The following is a 23,238-nucleotide window of genomic DNA, read 5'->3' as shown; positions in this document are numbered from 1 at the left end:
ATGCCTGAGTGTCACTCCCGCAGGCCCTTCACTGGGCCTTCACTGGCCCTTCACTGGGCCTTCCGCCCGGTGCACTCTGGGCGTGCCGCACACAGCCAGACACAAAGAAGGGAAGCAAACACCACAGGCCAGAGGTCCACTAGAGTTCCTCGGCCACTCTCTATGCTATTTGCTCAGGGTGGGCTGCATCACTTATGGGTGAACCTTCATTCATCTTCAGCTTGATTGTAAACTGTGATGATTATCAGGTGGGGATGTATGGAATTGGTTCAGCTGCATTGTTCTTACCCACCCCCCAGACACACACACACACACACACACACACACACACACACACACACACACACACACACACACACACACACACACACACACACACACACACACACACAGATATGGTGGAGTCTGTGGACAGCACTTGAACTTCTGCTTTCTCTCGGAAGACACAGAAGACAAGGAAAGCAGGAAGGCCTTGTGCTATTAATAGTCATACAATACTATTTTCCCCTGGTCTGCTGATGAGGCATGGTTCTTATTATCATCTGGAAAAACATTTTGGATTTAAAAAAAAATAATAATAAAAAAACACCTGCGTTTGATTGCTCAGTAATGAAAGATGGTGGATGTGGAAGATTATTCGACATTGACATCAAACATATGAGCTGTTGCAGCTGAGGACAAATCTAACGATGACTCATTGAGATTGAGAAAAAGCAGAAGCAGCTCGCATGGTTTACGTGCAAAAGAAAAGTCTGCACTCACACACCAGAATATGAGATGACGTGCTCTCATAGGAAAAGACAGTGGTGTTATGCACATTCCTTGTAGAGTGAATCAAGTGAACAGAAACAGTTCAGAGATACAGGCACACACTTGCCATGCATACTTGTTACTCTAGAACATTAATCTGCTGGTAGTAGTTCTACCGTCTTTGTTGAAAGTTCCCCATTTTACAGTTACATTCCAGTCTTTCGATGGAACATTTTGTACATCATGAAATGCAAATTAATTGGAGAAATAAAAACATTGGCTTTGCAGTATATTAAATAATGAAATTAATTTGACATTTCCAAAAGTCACCACTAGATGTCTCACAAATCTTGTACATGGTACCTTGCGATATGTTCATTTCTCATTGCAATTTTCAATTATTTTAGTCTGTTTTTAATAGATGAATTCCAGTGATAAACTATATTCATGATTCAAGATAAACTATATTCATGTTAGCGAGTTGTTTTAGAGGTAAGAGGCAGACGGCAAGTTTTACTGTAGGATTTGTATAAAATCTTTATTATTAATGTTCCATATAAAACACTTCAAACCCTGACAGCAGTTTGTCAAAAGTGCCCTATTCAGTATCCAGAGGCAGATTTAAGTAGATAGCTGCCATATAGTTTTCAACTTTCACATAGAAGTATTCTGTACATTTCATTTAGAAATGCACGCATTCGCGACACACACACACACACACACACACACACACATACCCTCACACACACACAGATACATTAGCAATTAAATAAGTCCAAGTTTTAGTTATGACATCAGACTTCACAAAAATTACCTGAAATATTCAGATTGGATTCAGTCTACTTAATTCTTCAGTCATTATATTAGTCAATGAAACCGTATGGTATAATGAACAACATATATCTCCACATACAGTGTGGTTGGAGCACTCACAGGTGAACAGAGACGCAACGCAGCCTCCGCCGGCATAGTGGTGCTTTGCATGGTGTTTAGTTTCTCATTGACCTTAACACCACCACCACAGTAGCGCTCGACACCATGTCTCCATGCACTGTTTGTGAGGGCTTAACTAATAGGCAGCAGAGCGTGGTGGCCCAGCTCTTGGCATGTCTCTCAGTCCCCGGTGTGTGGTTAACTCTCTCTCTCTCTCTCTCTTCTCTCTCTCTCTCTCTCTCTCTCTCCTCTGTACACAGAGTGTGTGCAGCCATTAGAGCCGGTTGCGTCGGCCAGTCCAAGGTGTGTGAGCGTGGCTGCCCGTGCCCTGGCTGCAGTGGTCTGAGGTGTGCTTTTTTGTTTCACAGTGGTTCGTGGTAGGTGTGCGCCAGCAGGGGCGCCACAGGAAGTGGTTCGGCGTACACCACACTGTCCCTCTGCCCGCCGCTGGCGCCGACGGGCGCCGGGCTGCAGTAGCCGTGCGGCAGAGCCTTCTGAGGCGGGCTGTCGTAGCGGGCCGGCCCCGGAACGATCCGTACGCCGTGGTGAGCGAGGTGCACGCTGTTCTGCAGCATGGCCAGAGGGGGAGCCAGAGAGGGGTCCATGGGCTGCTCGCCGAAGGGTGTGGCGTACTCAGGTTCGGGGGGCAGGGGCTCGGCGTACTCGGGGAGTCGTCCGGGGGTGTCGTAGTGGTTGAGGGCGAAGGGCGTGGTGTAGCCCTCGTCCAGCGGGGGGCGGAAGGTGGAGCCCATCTTGGAGCCACTGGAGAGCACGTCCGGCTCAGCGTAGTCTGTGGACAACAGCAGCAGAAGGCTGTCAGGCTCACTTGTCAAGTCAAGTCAAGTCAAGTTTATTTATATAGCGCATTTCATACACAGAGGTCATTCAATGTGCTTTACATAAACAAAAACCCAAACAGTAATAGCAGATATAAAAGCATAGATGGGCAAAGAGTAATAGTAAATAATATTAACAATAAATATTGTTTCACTACAGAAGTCACTGTTGGACTACATAGTAGTTTAAGTGTTAGCTATACTGTAACTTTCCCAACCCTCAATGACATATCTATGCCCTGTCAAGTCCGTAGATGCCATATTCTGCTGAAGATGAAGAGACAAGTAAGGTATCCAAACATGAAACAACAGAAGAAAGTTTCACCACAGATATCACTATGATGGAGAGAAGTTTAAGATCCTATCAAACCCCCTTACAGCAGTGACAGAACCATGTCAGATGCTATTAAAAAGTAGTAGGTATAGTCAGTAATAAAACATATCTCAATCTGTGGGACGTAACAAGAAATCTCTCTTACTTTTGAAGGTTGCATTAGAACCTGAGATTAATGTAATAACTATCATAGTCTGTCACTAGTAATGATAATAATTTTCCTTGAGCAAAGATAGCAAGTTTTACAATCAGCCAATGCATTCTTATGCTATGTTATCATCTCAGGGCAAGGCTGAAATGAACTTATCCAAGTGATTAAGAAGAACGTAAATCAAATCAGACACAAAACTTCAGTACAGGGTCCTTCTGAAAAATGGGGGAACAACAGCGTGCTGGGGGAAAAGTGGCTGACCGCCAGAGGCCTGTTGGCTGTTGGCTCCCCCACAGAGAATTCAATTCATAAGCAGGTCTGCTGGGATCCTATATTTACCAAACAAACAGACCCTACAAGTGGACGACCCTGCATGAGCGGCCCAATGACCTGCCTCGGAAATCACTTCATCGGGACATGTGATTGGGCCCACTTCATCGGGACATGTGATTGGACCCCCCCACCCCGTTCGTGTGGACTGCTGTCCAACTCAGTGCACACATATCGGCCCAGTAGTGTAGGGGCCCCCCAGGAGGGGCGTCCACAAAGACTTCAGTCCAGCTCTGCGGGCCAAAGATGGACAGGAGGCTCTACACATCTCCCACGCACCCCCTCCCTCCTACTGCCCAGACGGATTCTTTTCAGGAATCCGGCAGTGGCAAAGCCCCCCCTCTAATTAGATGGACTTCAGGGGAAAAGCCACGATTGTCTTGAGTGCCAGTGAAGCTCTGTCCCACTTCTAACTGCTCCCCCTACCCCACCCCTGAGAGAGAGAGAGAAAGAGAGAGAGAGAGAGAGAGAGAGAGAGAGAGAGAGAGAGAGAGAGAGAGAGAGAGAAGGGTGTCCGGCATATCGGCTGCATGGGCGTCCTTTTCCAGGAACTCCAATTAAAGGCTCCCTTTCAGACAGGCCCAGCAGAGCAAAGAAAGAGATGTTTATGCTGCCACTGAAGAGCCTGCCTGGACCATGGTGAGCTTGTGTGTGTGTGTGTGTATGTGTGTGTGTGTGTGTGTGTGTGTGTGTGTGTGTGGAGAGTGGGGGCTGGGGGGTGAGGGGTGAGGGAGGGGGCCTCTCTCCTCTCTGTTGTCCCCCCCTCTCTGCTCTACTAAGCCACACACAGCAGATTACAGGGGCCACTGGACGGATGGACGCTCGTGTGGATGTGAAAGGACAGCGAGGACCAATGGGGAGGGAACTGGACACGTCTTCAAGATGGGTCGAGGGAGAGCGGAAGTGCAGTGAATGGACACCATTGTGGTGCAACTGTCCAAACCACTGTGTAGTGTACTGACTGTACTCTTCTTCTTTCTTCTTTCAGTACATTTCTTTGGGCTTTTTATGTCACGGGACAGTGACGGATGACAGGAAGTGAGCAGGAAGTGAGAGAGAGTAGGGGTGGCATCCGGAAAGGACCATCGGGCGGGAATCGAACCCAGGTCGCCGGCGTAGAGGTACCCCATTCAGCAACACCACAGCTGGGGCCACTGTACTCTTAATTGCCCCATAGGCCTACTTCTCATATAGGCAAGGTTCAGTACTGTGTAATAACTTAATCCCAGTAGTAATATACTATACAACATTATCAACAACTGCACTGTAAGGACAGTGATTGGGCCCAGAGATGGCTGAGAACAAGAACACAATGTGAAACTAAATAAAGATGAGGAAGCAGTGTGGAAAACAATGACTGATTGAAGTCGGATGGGAGCACTCGGGCTTGTTTGAATAGCGCTAAAGTGGACTGCAGAAATGATCTCGGACTTGTCTGTGTCCGATTGTTTGAGCCTGCTTAGAGGTTCAGTCAGACGGATGAATAAGTCACTCTTTCTGAAGAGCTTAAAGCACTTCTTCCCATCAGTGGTCAATATAATGCTTACGAGGAACAATGCGCTGGAATGCTAGACATCCGCGTGGGATTTGACGCAGTGACCCGCAATCCTCCTGCGTGATGCCAACTCACCGTTGAGGGGAGGGTTGGGAAGGGCATCGTGGACGCTCCTGGTTAGAGGGTAGGACGCCAGCTCCGAATCCACGCTCGTGGTCTTTATGTGGAACCCTTGGCAATCTACGGGCAAAGAGACACAGAGATGATGAATCAAAGATCTCATTCTCTCCAACTGTTTTGAGAAATCAATTACGGAGATGAAGAGGGCTGGTCTGAGAACACTTAGTCAATACCTTTATCCAAAGAGCATTTCTTCATCTGGGCCTTTCTTCTCCTAATGGACAGATCAGAGGTAACAGACGTATGAGAAACAAACACAGGCTTCTTATGTGGCTTGTCAGTGGTGCTTGAAGTGACTGCCAGCTGTGAATGTTGGAGTGTATGTGTGTGTGCTTACTACTAGATGTGCCATAAACAAGGCAAACAACCTGCCATGGTATGAAATATGTGAGATAAGCCAGTCAGTGTGACCGTGTGTGTGTGTGTGTGTGTGTGTGTGTGTGTGTGTGTGTGTGGTTGGGAGGGTGTGGGGGTTATAGAGAGAGAATGAATATGTAAACGTAGTAGTTCTGTGTCTGTGGGAACAAACAAGTCAAAGTCCTACTATGTGTGTGCGTGTCTGTGCTTATTTGTTTAAATGTGAGTGTGTGTGGGTGTGATTGTTTGTATGAGAGCGAGAGAAAGAGAGAGAGAGAGAAAGAGAGAGAGAGAGAGAGAGAGAGAGAGAGAGGGAGAGAGAGAGAGAGAGAAGCTACCTTTTCCTCCACCACAGCCCTGCCAGTAGACAGCCCACACAGAGCAGTAACCCAAGGACGATGCCCACGGCCACAACCATTGGCTGACTGGGACCTGGGTGACAGAGGGCAACAAACTGCTTGTGAACACTATGATGTGTTATATGGCACAGTAATCAATGAGTCAACATCTGATAAGACTGGCATAAAGCCTTCTTGCGTAACATCTCTGAACCCATTCAGGACTTTTGTAATGTTTCCCTGGTGGAATGGCATTGGTTGGACTGGCAAAAACAAACTTGCTTTGGAGCAGTGTACATGTGTATGTAGGATAGTGTTTTATGCAGGTTACAGTAAAAGAAACAAAACCATATTGATATCATATTTAACTGTCCCCGTGTATTAACCTCATAGCTTAAGAAATTTAGCAAAATCAATGTATAAGCCGTGGCTAATAGTCGGGAAGTTACGGTAGGTTTTGTTTTTCCTGTGAACAGTTAGCAGGCTAACCGCTAAAGAATAAGTGTCCTCTCACTCTGGTCGGAGGTTTGGATTAGCACCGGTGGACTCTTCGTGGTGACCGGCTCCAGAGGTAGCTGTTCTGTCGGCTGTGGCCCCCTGCCCGCTGTGGACGGAAAGGCAATGGTCAGGAATCTATCATTTCTTACAGATGTTTCAAGCAATACTGCTGTGTAATGTGTAAGTGTAATGAATTATACACACTTGCATCTAACATCTGAATGTATTCGTACATACTTCAGTATCGGCTATGTATACATACATCAGCAAGATGTAATGTCATCTCAGTGAATTAAGGTAGTTTCGATTATTCCAAAACTAGAGCCACAATCTCTTCCATTTAAAATGTCCTCTGTTATTCTTCTGACAAATATTAAGCAGACTCTACAGTCTCTTACGCACACAGTGTATGCAGACTACCAGTGTATTCAAGTATTATCGCAAACGACATGTCAGCCCATTTAAATGGCATTCAGCTGGCCTGGTGTTAGTCCTTTGAGAGAGCCCTCACCTGAGCGCCCACGTGGCATGGGGCAGCCCAGCACCTGTACCCCGGCCGAGGCCCTCAGGTGCCAGGTGAGGGGTCGCAGGAGCAGGTAGCGTGCCCCCACTGGAGGAAACAGGCTGTTTAGGACCACCGTGTGACCGTCAGAATAGGCCTCAAACATCTGCGTTCAGACAAGAGGAAGACTTTAAAACCCCACGGTGTCACTGTCACCGCCATTAGGAATCACATCACGGATGCTCAATATGATGCCAGCGGAGACGACAGCCCAGACTCTGAAGCTCTTGCACCTTTTTGTCTTTACTGAGCGCAGCCTTGTAGAACTTCCAGGTCTTGCGGTCTTTGCTGTACATCAGGGAGTAAGACTCTATGAAGAATCTGGATGTTCCTTTCGTTATTATTCCTGGAAAGGAATAGAGCAAAGCATACAGTATGATGAAATGTGGGTCTATGTCATTGTGAGTTAGCAGAAATTACATAATTTGTCTCTCATACATCAGAGTGCTTTGACCTCTATTGCTAAGTTCTCTGAATATCATTTTTTATAGTGTAAGTGCCTCTTTAGCCACCTTGTCCACTCTTTGCGTCTGCATAAAAATAAATATCTCTAATTCCCAGTAGAACTCTTTGCCTAGTGGAAAAAAAAGAGCTAATAAGTAACTGCCAGCCACGCTCGAGAGAGAGCAGGTCAAGTGCTTGAGGTCATGACCTCTGACCCTGACCTGTGACGGTACTCCTCTCCCGCAGCTCAAGCTCCAGCCAGGGTTCCCTGTCGCCAGTGTTGGCCGCCCACTGCAGAGGCTGCCCCCTGGCATCGCTGGCGCCGGGCATCCAGAGGACGGGCTGGCCCGAGCTGCCCGGGTCCTCCCACACCGTGGACATGTTGTATGTCATCACTGCCAAGTGCCCCGTACAGGCTGCAGAGACATAGGGGAGACAGGAGGAGGAGCAGGAGGAGCAGGAGGAGGAGGAGGAGGAGCAGGAGGAGGAGGAGGAGGAGGAGGAGGAGGAGGAAGAGGAGGAGGAGAGAGCTCATTTATGGATGTACAATCATAGGTAAGACATGAGCAGGATGACTCACAAACCTGCCTGAAACTCTTGTGACGAAGCCCAGAAAAGTCTCTAACAAAAATTGTGAGAATTTGTGAAAGGACCATGTGTCTGTAAATGGTGAATAAGCTAGAGTTTATGACATAAACTCCACAAATGGAGACCAGGGGGGTCAGGGCAATCATGTTTTTTGCGCTGACAGCCCCTCAACCTTTTCTCAGCGCTTTGGTCAGTTCTCTCAGCACTAGTTGCGAGGTTTCGAGGTTTCGTCCTCTTTAATTTTGATTGGTCATCGAGAGAGAAGTGACATTGATGATCTCAGTGCTGTTCTAAAAGTTGAACAGATTTCAACTTTCAGTGCTGTGAGCCCTGTGGGGGGGGGAAAAAAACGGTCGGAGCCCAGGGCTGCAAACGCTGAACGCTGATGGTGCAAAAAAACGCGATTGGTGGTCACTTGTGTACGGTCCAGTTAAATGGACCAAATGTGAAAGCAACCCAAAACATTCTATTGCTCTACAAGCCCAGGCAGTGTGATACTCAGATATTTAGCATTTCAGCTATCATTTACTTCAGCATGTACATGGTGAGTTGTTTTATGGTGTTTGTTCAGTTCACAAATAGTGCCCTTCAAATCAAAAGACCCAACTGAAGGAGCATAAGTTGGCTTTTTAATCTTTCAGTCACACAAGTCGCTGTACGACGGCCAAAATAAACATGGTTATCAGCCATGTTTTCTTTAAGAGACTTGCCAGTGGGATTTATACAGGAAGTGGCATTTGACGACTAACGTGTTACTTCCATCAGATATGACGAGATAAACATCATTCCCTCCATTTAAAACTTCCTGTTTCTTATGATTCAACATGAATCACTACTTCTGATATCTACTTTTCAAAGACAAAAAAACAAAACAAAAAAAAAACATGGATGTCAAATCTGTTGCGCGAAACAAAAACATAACCAGCTGCTAGCTGTTTGAAAATCACACTTCACTTTCAAAACCATACCAACAGTACAAGCAACAATTGGCACAGATTGGCACTTGGTTATCACCTTTGGTGAAGACAAGCTTCTTATCTGACAGCGGCCCCCTGTAAAAGATAAGAGATTTAGGGTGAGGTCAACATTAGTGCATTTAGACTTGTCATCTAGCTGGGGTGTCTGCCCACATCTATCCCTGTTTATTCACAATGAATAATTGAGTAATTAACAGTAATTAACAGTTAAAATATTATCAGAACTTCTAAAGCATGGCCCCGGGAACATAGAGGCCATGGGCTGAACCATCAGATATTGAACTAAATATATTCATGGGGAAGATTCTGTACAGTATTTCATCTGCACTGTTAGTTTGTTGCTTTAGATGGAAGCTTGTGTGAGTGTGTCTGTGACGCTACTGTGAATGTGTCTGTGAAGGCACTGAGTGTGTCTGTGAAGGTACTGTGAGTGTGTGAAAGGAGCAGGAATTGTGGGGCAAGAGGCCGGTGCGGTGCTTACGTCTTGGAGAGGACGCCGTTGGCGAAGCTGGCCTCGTACATGGTGATGCCTCTCTCCTGAGACACGCGCACCAGGCCTCCCTGGCTGTCCGATAACACCCCCGCATGGACGCCAGCTTTACACAGCACTGAGGTCTGGGAAACACAACCAGTGGGGAATGAGTGTGTGTATGTGTGTGTGTGTGTGTGTGTGTGTGTGTGTGTGTGTGTATGTGTGTGTGTGTGTGTGTGTGTGTGTGTGTGTGTGTGTGTGTGTGTGTGTGTGTGTGTGTGTGTGTGTGTGTGTGTGTGTGTGTGTGTGTGTGTGTGTGTGTGTATATTCAGGATTCATACAAGTATAGGCAGGCTGTCTAAAAAGCCCTTTTTAACAAGTATACTCATGATTACTTCCTGTGTTCGAGATAAATAAAGTATCTATCTGTCTAGCTGTCTGTCTATCTATCTATCTACAGTATCTATCTTTCTATCTATCTATCTATGTATAAGGTTTCACACAATCACAAGAGGCTAATCTTTGAGAAGAGAAAGGAAATTACTAATATGATTCAGGAATTCAACATCCTGGTGTTGAAAACCATCAAGTGATAAACATCCCATGTTACAGCAAAACGTACATGTAAAAATGATCGATGAGTCCAAGTAGGAATAGACTGATCAAAGAGGGCAATCAATTAATGACATAAAAACAAGGTTGGCAGAGTTGTAAGATGTTGTTGAGGCCGGGATCTCTTATTCAGATACTCACATCTCTGTAGCCTGGTTCAGACTGACCCCAGATGTCCCCCTTCACATCCTTACACCCCGCAGGACAGAACACACTGTAGGATGCACCAACACACACACACACACACACACACACACACACACACACACACACACACACACACACACACACACACGGTGCAGACAATTTATAGAGCATATCTATTAGTAATATTCTTATAAATCTTTAGTGGATGTGATTAACTGATACTATGAATAAAGTAAGCTGGTGTTAATGTAACAAAGTGTATTTTAGACTTTAAGGACATTTTGTTGTGAAAAAGCAAGGTGGACAACATTTCTGCATAGGTAGCCTACTGGATTTCTCACCTGAAGCGCTCAGAGGAAAAGTGGGTCCCTTTGTGTAAACATGATATGAGATCTAGAAATAAGAAACAGCACAAAACAATCTGAGCAATGCAAATAACAGATCTCTCCCTCTCTCTCTCTCTCGCTCACACACACACACACACACTCTATAGAATCATTCTGTACATACCATTTCTAACCACACACACACACACACACAAATGCATGAACGCATGGACGCACACGTATGCAAGCACGCACACACACACACACACACACATACACTCACACACATACACAGAAACATCAGACTTCCTGCCGCCTACCCACTCTGAAGTCAGAGCATGACTGATCTGATGCTTGGGATGATTACTGTAAACGCCGCGTCATGTGACCCGACAAACACAAGGCAGACACTTCTCCCTCTCCGTCGTCAGTGCTGGGGACACCGTCTCTGACCCCTCCACCCTCCCCTCCACCCCCCCTTCGCCCTCCCACGGTCCCCTGTGTCTGCCGACTGTGACTGGACACACCCTCATCTGGACACTTGGGCCTGGCTCCGGACATAGCAAAGCTCCATAAACAAGTCAGGAAATAACAGGAAACGATGGGAATACAAACCCCAGCAGTGCACACCGAGACGGAGAGAGAGAGAGAGAGACAGAGAGAGAGAGAGAGAGGGAGAGAGAGAGAGAGAGAGAGAGAGAGAGAGAGAGAGAGTGAGTCCAGGCTCTCTAGGAGGGGAAACACTCCTATGAAATGCCTGTATATGGCTGTTTTAATGGCCAAAATAATCAGCTTCACCTCCAGCTCTATTAATAGTCTGCACGCATCCTTATCATGCAGACGTCTCTGGCACCCACACACACACACACACACAGGGCTCTGGCCGGGAACAGGCTGGCTGTGTCCCGATGTGACGCTACGTGTTGTGTTTAGATGTTCCGTTTGGAGAGAGAGTAATGGGAGCCGGTGTGGCCACCTTGTAAACAGGACTCTGTTCTGACGTCCACTTGACGTCGAACGCTGGCCTCTGTTTGGATGGGAACCATCGCAGCATAACAGGGTCTGATGCACTTATCCGACACGAGCCTTCAAAACAAATCCTCACGTTTCTTTCGTTCTTCTTTTTCCATTTCATTGTTTTGTTGATTTGCTGTTTTTTTGTCTTTCTTTCTTTCTTTCTTTCTTTCTATCTTTCTTTCTCTTTCTTTCTTTCTTTCTTTCTCTTTCTCCAATGTACATTCCACTTCACTACACTGTGCTTCATCTCTGCAATGCATTTGCGATCTTTCAGTGCTGTGCTCATGGTGTGGCCAGGAGATGGTTAAGTTAGGTTAGGTGGCTGTGTGGGGAGGAGAAAGAGCAGGAGAAGTGTGTGTGTGTGTGTGTGTGTGTGCGTGCTTGTGTGGGTGTGGGTGTGTGCGTGCTTGTGTGCGTATGTGTGTGCGTGTGTGTGTGTGTAGGGTGTCGGTGGGAAGGGGTGGGGGGTTGTGTGGGGCCGGTGATCGGCAGTGATCCACCCACATCTCAGCACTGGAGCCTGGGCCCCTCTTCTCTTCTCCTCTCCTCTCCTCTACTCCACTCTGCTCTCCCTCCTTCAGCTCTCTCCCCTGCCCACAGTACAAACACACTGGAGCTGAGCCAAAGACAAGGCCTGCATTCCAATAAGTCACCCAGCACGCATACAGCACACACGCACACACGCACACACATACGCACACACACACACACACACACACACACACACACACACACACACACACACACACACACACACACACACACACACAACACGCACACATACAAACACACAAGTACATGCGCACACACATATACACAGACACGCACATACAGGCACACACAGGCGCACACACACACACACACACCCACACACGCACAGGCACACACAAACACACAGGCACACACATGGACACACAGAAATGGGAGTGTATGCATGCACACGCTGTGACACAGGCACGTACACACGCAAGGAATGCACGCACGGATGAGCTCGTGGGAGCATGCATGGATGCACGCACACACACGCCTGCACGCACAGGCGCTCGTTTGCTCGCACACACGCACGCATGCACACCACCCCCTTCACACTCACTCACTTTCCCTCTCTCTCTCTCCCTCTCTCTCTCTCTCTCCCTCCCTCCCTTTCCCTCCCTGTCACCATCTCCCACTTTTCCCCCCTCTCGCACAGAAACTAGCACGCACACAGACGCGCTCCACCATCCCCACTGTCCTCCAAGCTCCACTCCATTCTTATATTCTCACAACAGCAAAAAAAGAAAAAAGAACCATGAACCTTCCATTGCTTCTACCCAAACGTGTTCTAAATGCTTGTCTGCACACTTTTAGCGTGCAGCCCATTAAAAAATGCATGGAGACTGTTAATTGCCATATTCCCAGACGCGGCCATGCATATGCATACATAGGCACCACCTGAGAGTGATCAGCCTGGTGTAGCTTCAGACACATGTGTGTTATGTCTGTTTATGGCTGCAGTGCCTACTAAGCTTCGGTCTGCATGTCAGAGATTGTGTGTGTGTGTGTGTGTGTGTGTGTGTGTGTGTGTGTGTGTGTGTGTGTGTGTGTGTGTGTGGACGTTAGTGCCAAATGTGTAATCACAATTACAGTAAAACCTTTGCATGTCTGGAAATCCAGCGCTTTAAACGATGATGATGAGTTGGGTGAGGATTATGATCGGATGTTATTGTGTTCGGGATGTACATTCTGTACACTTGTACACACTATATACAGTATGTATATGGCGCTGTGTTGAGTATTCGGAGAAGTTGTTTTTGTAATTTTATTTTATGGTTCAAATATTCAACTTAGGATTCTTTTGCTATCTCTATTTATCATATGTTGGGCTTTGCTGCCAGCTATACATATGATCAGAGTGGATGGAATCAATGGCCAGACGTGATTGGTTTAGACTGGTTGGGGGTGGGTTGTACGAGTAGTACCTGGGTGCTCATTGGTGGAGTAGGACATGAGGAAGCCTCGTCCAGAGCGGTGCGTGCCGGAGACAAAGCGCACTGTCACCTCGTTGCTGTTCACCGTCACATTCCTGCCAGCGGCATCCAAATGTCCACATATTGGGCCTGCAAAGCACGCACGTACATACACACACGCACACACATACACATTCATACACACACACACACAACACCACATTCATGACACACAAATGCACATATGCATACAAACACCCATACATATACACAGGCACAGCCAAACAAAACATAAACATAAACACACACACACACACACACACACACACACACAAACAGAGAGAGAGAGAGAGAGGGAAGGAGAGAAAACATCAGCATCTGGAAGTTGCATGGGGAAAATCATACACAGAGCACGCTCAAACAAAATCACATGACCCCTAGAGCATTAAGAGACATGCATGCTCACGCACGCACGCACACAGACACACATACACACACTCACACACACACACACACACACACACACACACACACACACACACACACACACACACACACACACACTCCGCCTAAAATGGCACGCACCATCACATGCACGCATACTCTAAAGATGTAAGCCTCTGGGGATCCATGGCGTGTGTACACACAGCCACACACACACATGCACCCCCACACACATACACGCACACGCACGCACACACAAACGCGCACGCGCGAACGCACACACACGCACATACACACACACGCACGCACGCACACAAATACACACTCTGGAGGGCTGCCGGCTTCTCGCTCTCGCTATGTTGCTGCTCGTTGCCGTAGAGACCATGTCATATAACAGCCGTGCCGTGGCAGTGTGGTATGTGGCATGCGAGCCCGGGGCACGCTTGTGTGAACACACGAGCGGCGAGCGGAGAGTGGTGTGGTGGAGGAGGAGGAGGAGGAGAAGGGCAAAACAGCGTGAGGCAGACCCTGTGGAATTCGCTCGGAACAACAATACGGCGATACCTGGGGTGCACCTCTAGAGTCGAAGCACTCAGGGGGCGGCAGCAGGGTTGCAGGACGCCTGTATGTAGCCTACGCTAATGCTGTGAATGCAAGGGATGCCACTGAGAGCCAGTCAACACCTGAATTCAGCCGCCCGTTATAGGCTGTGACCCTGACGGGTTTTGTTTGCATTTTAAATAACGTGTTTTGCAAGGTTATGTAAAGGACATCAGAACCCCTGACGCTTTAGCTGTATAACAAAGGATAGGCTACGCCTGGTGGGAAAACTGCAATCAAAACATGTATCAGTGTTTCAGCTGCCACAACACATCACAATAAGCGACCCATTCCTTTTTAATTGATAGGCTATAGTACTTTTTTCTATTTGAAAAGGCACTTAAACTGTAAACTAACTCCGGAGTAAAAACAACCAGGTAGATTCATGATAGTTAACAGCTTTTTTTTTTTTTTTCATTGAACGCAAAATTAGCCTATAGTAATTGGTGGGGTTTTGAGCGAGACCGTTTATTTGCATCATGATCACTGACGGGTAAGGTGCCACTTCGCAATTTGATACCACTAAACATGCTTAAAATTAGGGTGACCAGACGTCCTCTTTTTCCCGGACATGTCCTCTTTTTGAAACCTTAAAATGTGTCCGGGCGGAATTTCAGAATCGTCCGGGATTTTGTTATTCTAGCCTAACGTGTTTTCACCGAATTTGCATTGCTCTCTCTTTCATTCACATAGTAGGCTAATCACGCCCTCCCCCTACAGTTCGCTTTGCATTGAGTTGAAGTGTAGAGCCTGACCTTAGAGTTACCGTCATTGGTCGATATTCTCGGCCTAAACATTTAATTGGTTATTCACCTCATCAGCGCACACTTCCTTGTTTACCACTGGCAACGCGCAAAACTATCCGGCATCTTCAGCCATGCCGAAACGCAAGTGCAAGTTCACGAATTGAAACGTAATTTCCATGTTTTCGTCTCGGTCGAGATCAATGCAAAGCAGGCAGTTTAGGAGGACTGAAAAGTATCAGCCATTGGATAACTTTTCAACTTTAAAAATGTCTCATTTTGTGCAATTAGGTTTATTTTTTATTATTTTTGTTTTGCCATTGTTGTGAGTATACTTTACATTATATCATACAAATGTATAGTTTGTTTTTGCACATTTAAAACGTTCAACTACAAAATAGCCTTTTGAGGCAGTGTTTTTGTGTTAGTGTTGGGCCGGCCAATAAAGCTCATTATCATATATCAACAATTGTATGAATGCACGTGTTCATGGGTGCATAGCCTATGTGACCCAAATCCCCAACCCCCCCCCCCCCCCCCCCCCCCCCCCCCCCCTTAAAATAATAGCCTAGGCTTACAGTAGCAGTGTGGTGAGGGTTTCTAAGACAAACCGAAGTCGCCTATTGTTACCTTTGAAAATGTTCAGAGGTCATAACCATGGATGTAGTGGCAAAATAAGAGGTGGGCAGGCTCAACTATGAATTCTGTGATCACGGTGAGGTGGATTGCGCTATATGCGCTATCGGATTTAAAAAATAGGCGTTCAGAACATGTTTGATGATGGTGGAGGGTATTGAGTAATGTTTATAACAATACCAATGGTATTAAATGGTTACTAGAATGTTGATGAGTGTACATAGTATGAATGTTTAAAAGTATATGTATGTTCAGTATGTTTCAATGTTAAAAGTTGCATTTGGTCAATAAACGCTCTTGACAGGTGGATAAACTCTTAGGCTATAAGAGATGGATAAACTCTATTTCTGAAATTTCAGAGGTGGATAAACTGCGTTTACTTGCATTTAGCCTCCACTACACCACTGGTCATAAGTATCTTTATCAGTCAAATATAGTTCAATACAAACATGCCTTACGTTTAGCCAGATCGGCGCGGCGCTAATTCGAAGTTTGAAGTTGTTAGCTGTTGTTGTAAATAGACCCTAGGTTGTTTTTACTCCTCAGTTACACTTGAAGCGCTGCATCATATTGAATGTATTATTTTTACTTTGCTCCTTAACTTTAAAAATCTCCTTATCCAAAAAAATCCTAGCCTATAGGATTCCAATCCGATTTTGGAACCAACCCGATTCCAATAGCAATATTTAGTAATCTTACAGGATTTTAGTTCCAAAATATGATTGGAATCCTATAGGATTATCAATCCATTGGTTCCAAAATCTGATTGACTAAACACAGTTAAAACACAGTAGTAGGCCTACTCAAATAACCTACAGTATGTTGCACATTTTGTCAGTTCAAACCGTTCATACAGTTTCAAACTGACATGATCAGGGCGAGACATCACATCAGGCACAATTCCTTAATTTAATAATTCTTTGGGGCAAAAATAAATGGCATAACACAGGTCTATAACAGACAGTGGTTTTTGGCTAGGCTATATGAAAAAAATAAAACCCGCATTTGCACCTTCAGTTTTAGCCTACAGATAGAAACCAGAAAACCACAGGAAAGGATCACAGAACACATGCCTTCAATGGAGATGAAGTCCCACAAACAAAACCAGATGAGAAGAAGCTCGCCAAAAATCCTTATAACCAACTCAAGAACAACAGATCATTCCTAAAAGTATTTCTCCTTCGTCAGCGATCTATGAGAGCGGTCAGTAGAAGGTTGTGTATCGGTCAGGGCGTTTGACTGCCAGTAGAAGGTGTGTGGCCATGAACTGGGCACGGCTCAGGCATGTCCTCAAGAATGCGGTCAGCAGTCCACTCCAAGAGACACACGCATCTGAGATGAAATTAATCCTCATCCGTGTCAATCCTCCCAGAGGATGATCATGGAATCATATCACCATGTGTATGTGGTGGTGGTCATGTTGTTTTCCAAAGGCCTAAAAGTATTTTAATTTTACTTTATCTTTATCTATCTAATCTTCTTTATCTATCGTTCTCTTTACTTTGAATGGGTACTTGACTTATCAGCTGTTGAACATGCATCTACAATTGCATGACAGCTTGTTATCAAATGTTTCTACAATAAGCCGAGCTGATCATCATTATTTGGCGTCTGAACAGCTGGCAAGCCGAGCAGAGACATGAACAAGATCTTTGCATGGTATCACTTATCATTTAATAGCTGCAAGATGGTAACTGGATCCCAAGCAGCTCTTTATGTCATCGTGAACTTGAATTAACTTGCTAACTGAAAAGGAAGAGGAATCTCTTATTGCCAGAGGAAAATTTATCTCATCCTACATTATTCTAAAGATAGAACCTCATATCCTTTCTCACAGAGCAAAAAAAGCACCCCACTCGAACACCAAATAAATGACACTGGAGTGAAGACCCCAGACAGCGTTTGTGGCCATTTATCAAGCAATATCAAGAGCATATTGTAGTCTAACAAAGTCCTTGTATCTCTATGTATTTGCTCCAAGATAATTGACCCAGTGATTCTGTGATTTCTTGCTATGCAGTTTTTAAGAGATCAGGGTACGATCGCACACTTCTGTGCGTTAACGCTTGCTGGTGGGTTTTCCTGATGTTTGGGGGTGTGTTTGTTTTTGAGAAAGATTAACAGGTCAGCAATCAGTCACCACTGTTTGATGGCACATGTTCAGGTGTGTTTTGTGGATACAACAAGGCTTTAGAGTTTGCATAGTCTATATCTCGCTAACTTTAAAAAAGTATGTAAAGCATAAAAAGCCAAACAAATAATATTTATCTGAAAAAAATCTCCTGAACTCGGTCCAGCATTTTGGTTGACGTTGAAAGCCGTCTTTTCTCGTATGCATGATTGCAAATTGATTGGCTGGTGCCTGCGTTGTCACTTGAAAGGGTGAACATGCCTCCGCATTTGGTGCAAACAGCAATGCATCACAACACTTGCATGATTCAGTTCCACAATGTATGACATTAGCCCATGGAAAGTGAATGAGAAGCATCATCACCAACGCATTCAGTGGAAGCATGGGGTGGTGCTAGAATAGAATAGAATAGAATATATACTTTTTTGATCCCGTGAGGGAAATTCAGTTCTCTGCATTTAACCCAATTTAACCGAATTAGTGAACACACAGCACACAGTGAACACACAGTGAGGTGAATCACACAACCCAGAGCAGTGAGCTGCCTGCCCAACCAGCGGCGCTCGGGGAGCAGTGAGGGGTTAGGTGCCTTGCTAAAGGGCACTTCAGCCGTGGACTGGTCGGGGATCGAACTGGCAACCCTCAGGTTACAAGCCCGATGCCCTAACCAGTAGGCCACGGCTGCTAGCATAGTGGCTAAGGAGCTGGGATAGCATGCAGTGCTGCTTGTGGGTTCAATTCCCACTAGGCAAGTTGCTCTCGGGACAATATCCTTGTAATACCTTTGATATATGTAAAGCCATCCTTACACTAGAAGACTTTGGGAAAGATTCTTGAAAGTCTTTCGAGTAAAGCCTGAATGGGCGTTAGACTCCAATCTTTCAAGAATCTTTCCCAAATCTTCTCGAAGTCTTCTGATGTATGGGTAGCTATAAAGTCACTTTGGATACAAGCGTCTGCTAAATTTATAAACGGAGATGGAAATAGAAGCATGTGAACATACCATCAGAGAAAAAACACTGCATGAGTATGCTATTTGTTCAATGTGTTTAATCAATAAGTGCATCTCTTACCCAGTATCACGACTCCCCCACTGTCAGCAATGGTCAGGGACCCTGCCTGGCAGTTCTTGCTCTCCTCCAAGTTGAAGTCCCCGAAGTAAAGGCGGAGCGTCTCTCCCCGTGGCACCTGTACCCTCCAGTCACACTGGGTGTGGTTAGGGTATGTGCCAGGGTAATTCAGAGAGGTCAAAGTTCCACTCTTGGCACCAAGGACTGTGTGTCCACAGCCATTACCTGGTATGGGCAGAAAGAGAGAGTGTGCACAGTCAGTGACTATAATGAGTTCTGAGCTTTGCCATTAGGACACTTCAAGTAGTTATATATGTATAAAAAAAAGACGTGGCATGTTACCAGGTGGCATCCTTGGACTGGACATACAGTGAATAGCGAATCTGTGCTTTGGTGTTTTCTCTATTTCTATATACGATTTGACGACACTGTTTTTATTTGAATGGTCATGCCAATAAAGCTTACTGAATTGAACCGAATTAAGAATTAAGAATCTTGAATTTCCCCTTGGGGATCAATAAAGTATCTATCTATCTATCTATCTAAGGTCAGGGAGACATTTTGACAATCAGACACAAACACGCAAAATGGGAGATCATATTAATACTGAAAGTGGTCTTTGGTATTTAATTTCAAAATAATGACACAATATATCACAATCACATCCAACTGAAGCAGACAGCGGCAGAATAAATAAATTCAGTGACTCACTATTTACATGAACTTTGTCTCTGTATGTTTACATTTTTGCGCAAACATATAATGTCAAAAAACAAACAGTGTTTTTCCTCTAAAACATCTGCTCTATCAACAAAACATGTTGACCGCTGTTGACTAATCTGCCGGTCACGTCAGGTGGCTTCGTCTGCATGGGAAAAAAAACAGACGGGAGGCCTCCGATAGGCACTGTGTAGGTGTGAGAACTGGCTGATAGGGACCATGTTGGACCAACGGGTGCAGCAACAGCTGGGGCTTCCGCACAGCACAACGCTGCCAAACGCACCAGCCTTAGTCTTAGTCACAGTCCAGGGAGGTCTCTTGTTTCCATATTAACCACTTCACTGATTAAGGCAGATTGACTGTAATGCTACTGAACCAAAGTGAGTAAAAAGAAGATTAGGAAGAGAAAGAGACAGAATGAGAGAGACAGAGACAGGCAGAGAGTGAGAGACAGACTGAGTGAAAAAAAAATAGATAGAGAGACGGAGACTGAAAGAATGAGGCAGACAGATTGTGAGATCATAACCACAAGATGACCCAAAACAGACGAGCAGACTTTGGCCACAGAGTAACTGCTCTTGGTGAGCAGAGGACTGTCTGACCGCTACCACAATCCCTGTGTATTTGTCCCACTGGGTGAATAACAGACACCTAACTTCTCAGCGGAGACATCAGCGTAGGCTCACTCCTCTTGTTTGTCATTTTACAAAGATGAACCTGATAGTCCACAGCCATTGCTCAAGCCCACCCTTTCTTCAGGCTATTTGTTCCGTTCAGATCTCTGACTCATGTTTCTTGTGTGGCTATGGTTCAGCAAAGTTTCTGCATCAGTGTTTGACAGGAACTTAATTCCTGGGCAAGCCAAGCCTGCCACGACCATGAATAATGATGCTTAAATATACCCTTCCGAGCCAACTTTTAGGGTCAGACAGACACTGTTAATTACTTCTAATTTGATGAATATCAAGAAACCATGTGTGAGTCAGCTATGAGTATGACCATAGGCTATGTGAGGCTACTGATTTCCAAATAAGGGCCGCCTAGTCTAATCACGCACTTTGATACTATGGACCAGTGTATTACTAATGAAGGAAGAGAGAGAGAGAGAGAGAAAGGGAGCACTGATTTCTTTGTTCTAACCCTATGTTCTAAAGGAAAATGGCTGATCTGTGTGTTGGTGAAGACGTGGACGCTTGAGCTGCCAACATACTGCATAGCGTATCTCATCCGGTTTAGGAGTTTGCCCTGAGGGTCCCGCTCTCTCCCTTCCTCAACCCCACAGGCCCATAATTGCCCCTCTGTGTCCAAGCTCCCCTCAAGACATCCACTCAGAATGCCAGACTGGCTGGTTGAATCCGAGGAGTACACAGACTGGTGCTCTGTGTCATCTTCAACCCTGTTCTGGAAGAAGGTATGGGGGGTTGGACAATACTGTTTTGGTTTGGAATGGTCATGTCGGGTGAGCGCTTTGTCCTCAACTCCAGGCTCATTAAGTGGGCTTGCTCTGCTCTGTCGTTTCTCGATATGCCCCAGTAGTCGGGAACAACCAGGGGCTGCCCTTCCTGCCACAGTCACTTTGGCAGAGCCGGCATCTGCCTATACTGGCTCTCCAGTGAGCGAGGCTGGGACCAGGCGCTGCCTCACCCTCTGATCTACTTTCAGTCACCCACACAATGTTTACATGGGATTCAATTTCCACAGGCATACCAGCCTAACCCATTTTTACGGATTATGCAAAACGTCATGCCGAATGAAAACACAATGCAAAAACGTGGATCGCAGAGATGACAGCTGAACTTCAAGTGAGTTCTGTATGGATCGCTACTGAGAGTCTATTAAGGCAGCTACAATGTTGTTCCTACATTCTTAGATGACACTGGACATTCACATGGACAAACCAGACATGTTATTACACCGTTTATAATGACACAACACATACCTTTTTTTTTTTTTACAATATATCTGATTTGCAACAAGACTGCAATTTCAATTTTGACACCTTGTTGTTAACCAGCCCAAAAGCTGGGGTCCGAGTTCAAGTTGAAGTGATGATAGTGCGTGAAATTACAGAGCGCACTAATGCACATTACACACACACAGCCTGGCAGAGGTAGGAAATTCCTCTCGGCCGAAGTGACGGGAAAGGGAAGGTGGGCTCGGCGCTGACGGCTCGCTGGAAGATTTCTGTCTGTCGTCAGTCGCTCATTAGCAGCTACACGAACGTGTAATTTTGATTTTTTACCGCAGGGATCGGGCAGGCAAGTCCACGCAGGCCTGAACGTTTGCCAAGCAGGATGTTCAGCTGTTGTACCTGTCGCTGAGTAATAAGCCCTGTGTGTCCATCAGACATCCTTGCCACATCTGAGCGTACAGCTCAGAGCATATCCCATTCTTTTTTTTTTTGTTTGTCCTGCATGCCCCAGAACACAGCAGCTATCGCGTGGGTCGCAAAACCGCTCCGGACATTTACAAACAAATGATTCAGGGAGAGCAATTGACCTAATGGTTGGTCATCTCCCCCCCCGACGCTAGACGCTAGCCGCTAGATTAAGAGCGCCCACGCAGTCTGGGTACACAGAGATGCACAGAGAGAGCAGGAATCTGTCTAAGTAAGGCCTTTTCCTGTCTGTGGATGTGGCCACCTTTGACTCACCGTCCCTGACCCCTATCCTGTTGCGAAAACACACACACACACACACACACACACACACACACACACACACACACACACAGTATACAGACAGAGTACAGTATACAGACATAGCTGACCACACAAATACTCACACACAACGGGTGAAAAATATGTACACACACAGTACACACAACAGGACATTCTCATCACTTTCACAACAAATACTTAGAAATAAGTAAATTCATACACACTTTTTCAGAAGCTTAAACATACAGCGTACACATAAGCGGATGAAACCCTCATAACCTAAAATCAGGCACCCCCACACACACACACACACACACTCACTACCATGCACACACACACACACACACACACACACATTTAGCACTAACTGTTATACACATACCAAGAACACAATTAAAAGCACACAATTTCAAACTCACTGCTTTGTTCCTCCTCCCGCTTCCCTTTCACACACTTTCACACAGACAAACATGTGCTTTCTTACACACATACTGTAAATAAGCAAGGGCGTGGGTGTGTACTGTATGTATGTATGAGTACACACACACACACACACACACACATATATATACACACACACACACACATATGTATATAGGTACGTATGCATGTATGCAGGTACGCGCGTTTGTGTAGGATGTTTCTCTGTGTGTGTGTGTGTGTGTGTGTGTGTACGTGTGTGTGTATATCTCTGTGTGTAGGCTGTTTCGTTGTGTTTATACCTTACTTGTAAGTTGCATTGGACAATTCAATGCAAAAGCCAAGTAAAATGGCCTTACTAAATCTTCCTTCCTATTCCTCTTCCTGTAGGGTGTGGAAGTCCTGAGTGTCCAAGACTAACACTGCTGATGATGGTACAGTCATGTATACACTGAGCTGGACACTACAGAGACCCACAGGAAGCCCATAGAAAGAGGGATCCTTCTACAAAACTACAGTCAT

General features: G+C 45.7%; 1 protein-coding gene across 1 annotated transcript in view; it reads right to left on the bottom strand.

Annotated features, from left to right (window-relative positions):
• Window positions 1–1,261: 1,261 nt before the first annotated feature.
• Window positions 1,262–23,238, bottom strand: part of si:dkey-34d22.1 (discoidin, CUB and LCCL domain-containing protein 1) — a 23,526-nt gene continuing 1,549 nt past the window's right edge. The window contains exons 2-15 of the mRNA XM_062539279.1: window positions 18,921–19,142; window positions 13,306–13,443; window positions 10,346–10,397; window positions 9,999–10,071; window positions 9,255–9,388; window positions 8,811–8,848; window positions 7,430–7,624; window positions 6,998–7,110; window positions 6,714–6,870; window positions 6,219–6,308; window positions 5,705–5,798; window positions 5,183–5,223; window positions 4,965–5,069; window positions 1,262–2,473 (exon numbers count right to left, since the gene is read on the bottom strand). Of these exons, the coding sequence (XP_062395263.1) occupies window positions 2,046–2,473; window positions 4,965–5,069; window positions 5,183–5,223; window positions 5,705–5,798; window positions 6,219–6,308; window positions 6,714–6,870; window positions 6,998–7,110; window positions 7,430–7,624; window positions 8,811–8,848; window positions 9,255–9,388; window positions 9,999–10,071; window positions 10,346–10,397; window positions 13,306–13,443; window positions 18,921–19,142 (1,880 nt within the window). The 3' untranslated portion in view covers window positions 1,262–2,045. The remainder of the gene's footprint in view (window positions 2,474–4,964; window positions 5,070–5,182; window positions 5,224–5,704; window positions 5,799–6,218; window positions 6,309–6,713; window positions 6,871–6,997; window positions 7,111–7,429; window positions 7,625–8,810; window positions 8,849–9,254; window positions 9,389–9,998; window positions 10,072–10,345; window positions 10,398–13,305; window positions 13,444–18,920; window positions 19,143–23,238) is intronic.

The sequence above is a fragment of the Sardina pilchardus genome, chromosome 6, assembly GCF_963854185.1.
Source record: "Sardina pilchardus chromosome 6, fSarPil1.1, whole genome shotgun sequence".
Taxonomy (NCBI): Eukaryota; Metazoa; Chordata; class Actinopteri; order Clupeiformes; family Clupeidae; genus Sardina; species Sardina pilchardus.
This window is presented reverse-complemented; position numbering and strand designations above follow the sequence as displayed.